Source organism: Sinocyclocheilus rhinocerous, unplaced genomic scaffold (genome assembly GCF_001515625.1).
Source record: "Sinocyclocheilus rhinocerous isolate Xijiao unplaced genomic scaffold, SAMN03320098_v1.1 C36932609, whole genome shotgun sequence".
In the NCBI taxonomy this organism is placed as follows: Eukaryota; Metazoa; Chordata; class Actinopteri; order Cypriniformes; family Cyprinidae; genus Sinocyclocheilus; species Sinocyclocheilus rhinocerous.
Genome location: NW_015786918.1, coordinates 1 through 2,519, shown reverse-complemented (window position 1 = coordinate 2,519; position 2,519 = coordinate 1). Strand labels below are relative to the sequence as shown.

The 2,519-nt window shown below is 35.5% G+C and overlaps 1 protein-coding gene across 1 annotated transcript; it reads right to left on the bottom strand.

Annotated features, from left to right (window-relative positions):
• Positions 1-189: 189 nt before the first annotated feature.
• Positions 190-1,504, bottom strand: LOC107736741 (nucleosome assembly protein 1-like 4; the record flags this gene model as incomplete). Its single annotated transcript, XM_016548099.1, has 6 exons — positions 190-209; positions 382-527; positions 609-748; positions 873-944; positions 1,215-1,343; positions 1,418-1,504. Coding segments are annotated over 6 exons (594 nt in total), but the record flags the coding sequence as incomplete, so codon positions are not given.
• Between the last annotated feature and the right edge of the window lie 1,015 nt (positions 1,505-2,519).

Sequence of the window (2,519 nt, the reverse complement as noted above, 5' to 3'; positions counted from 1 at the left end):
GATTATTTCTACTTCTCTGAAAAGATTCTCTAAACTTACTAACCACTCATGTCTTTCAGAAGAAATAATGCTGGATAACATCTTATTTTTCTGACTATGAAACACCCAAAACCTTAACTGATATCAGGCCAACTAATTGCCTAGCTAGAACTGAGTTAAAGCAAGAAAGAATAAAAAAAAAATACTCACCAACTCTTTATCTGGTGAAACTAAAAGAAAAAAAATATTGGTGACTTCATGCAAAAGAGTAGACCTACAGTATGAAAACACTTAAATGAGAGAACTAATATGATTTCCCCATGTGCAATTCAACCTACTGTTCTCATTCTCCTGTTATCAGCATTCAGAAAAGTTCCCATGCACATCTGTCATGTTGCGTACCTTTAATAGGGTTGAAAAAGTTGAAAAAGGAGTCATTGGGCACTTGTTTGGTGATGACCCTTGCTGTCCCTCTGCCTTTGTGCTTCTGTTTCTTCTTGATCGTTTTTACCGTCACATCTTTGCCTTTGAGCCAATCAATTTCACACCTGCCAACAGAAGAGATGAATAATGAAAAAGTCTGAAAAGCTGCCGACAATCTGAGCAGGTATTGTTTGAGAAGTGCTCACCCCTCACAGTCGATGATTTCTGGTCCCTCGAATGAAAACGGATCCTCTGCATCTGGCTCCGACTTCATCTTGTATACTTTTGTGAGAACTGTGTTGGTAAAGTATTTATTGGGGTCAAAATGGAACTCTAATGTGAAGGTCTGTGTTAAAAAAAAAGGAAGAATGAAATACATTTATAAGTACAGCAAGTTACGACAAGACCTTCGGTTTAAAAAAATCAGTTCACTTTAAAATCAACATAAAACCTTCAAATATTGTCCTCACCATGGGCTGATCAGGACCAGAAAATATCACTTTAATATCTTGAAGATGTTTAAGTATTGGTTCATCATGCTCCTGTTGAGAAAGAGAGCATTATGGACAGCACAGGTTTTCTTTTCATTTCAAATGTGCTGGAGAACGTTGCCCTGTCTTTTCATGAAACTGTATTCATAATATTTTAATAAATATATAACTGTATTCACATTCAAATAATATAAAGTTGCATATTGTCTGTACTGTACAAGGTTAGAGGGCAAAAGAAAACATTAAATAATCATTAGTCAGAAAAGAATAGTCTACGGAGGACAAGGTCTCTGTTGAATATCTAATGTTCTGCTGGTTCACCTGCAGCATATCGCTCAACATGTCCACACTCCGGAATATGGTGAGCCAAAACTCTGGAATTCCTTTGGGCTTCTCCTCATTAGCATCTTCTGTCTTTTCCTCTATAGCAGCTTTCTTCTTCAGATCTTCCTGAAAAAGAAAGGTTTCCTTTAGACTGCTGCTCTTCTGTCTGATTTCAATGCGAGTGGACAGATGATACTCACTGCTAATGCTGCTTCATCATCATGGTCACTCTGCCACTCACACTCCTCATAAGTGGGTTCCACTTCTCCAGAGACAATGTTTCTTCTCTGGAAACACACAAAAAGCACACTTGTGAAAGCATATCATATTACCCATCCAGACAAATGAGAGGAGCTATACTGAAACCTACAGAACACTGAGGAACAGATACTGTACACAGTACAAATGGTGTTTAACTAAATGTCAAGAATTTCAAGCGCTATATATTTTTTTTCCAAGGACTACAATCAGATCTCATTCATCAAACAAATTCTTGATCTTTTAAATTCTAAAAGGTAAATACGTATATAAATAAAAATATAGAATAAAATGGAACAGATAAAGTACAGCACATACAAAGTATGCAATGGCTGTGGCATCTAAGTATGAGAATAAATACTAACAAAGACTTTCAATGCATATAAAAGCACATAAACATCTTATACAATTCTTATTAAAAGACGCTATATCTACAAGAAAAAAACATTTAATTTAATCCCAATTTAACAGTAGTAGTCTTGCAAGCATTCAACAGGGGTTTTGTCTTAGTTTTAATTATTTTATTAGTATCTCTCTTTCTTTTGTGTAGCAGCCCTGTCAAAGAAGTGTAGGCTCATAAACTTTTTTCTCTTTCAGGGACTTTCTAAAACTATTAAATCGAAGTATGCATTCTCCTGGTTTGGATGAAGTCTCTTTAAGAGTGCATCACTTCTTAATTCCCTGAATTTTCTCTTCACTTGTTTTCCCCGCCATTTACCTGAGAGCTCTGTTTATGGAAAATCCAAGGCCTACTTTAGACAGACACAAATTTGCAGCCTCATCTTTCATTTCATACTTGGGCAAGTACCGTCTGAGATCATAATAGTTCAAAAGTTTGGGGTAGGTAAGATTTTTTCATGTTTTTGTTTGGTGTTTTTTTATACTCACCAAGGGTACATTTATTTGAGCCAAGAATACAGCAAAAACAGTAATACCGTGAAATTTATTACAATTTAACATGTTCTATTTCAATCTATTTTGTTGTTATTTATACATGGTATTTATTCCTGTGATGGCAAAGCTGAATTTTCAGCAGTCTTCAGT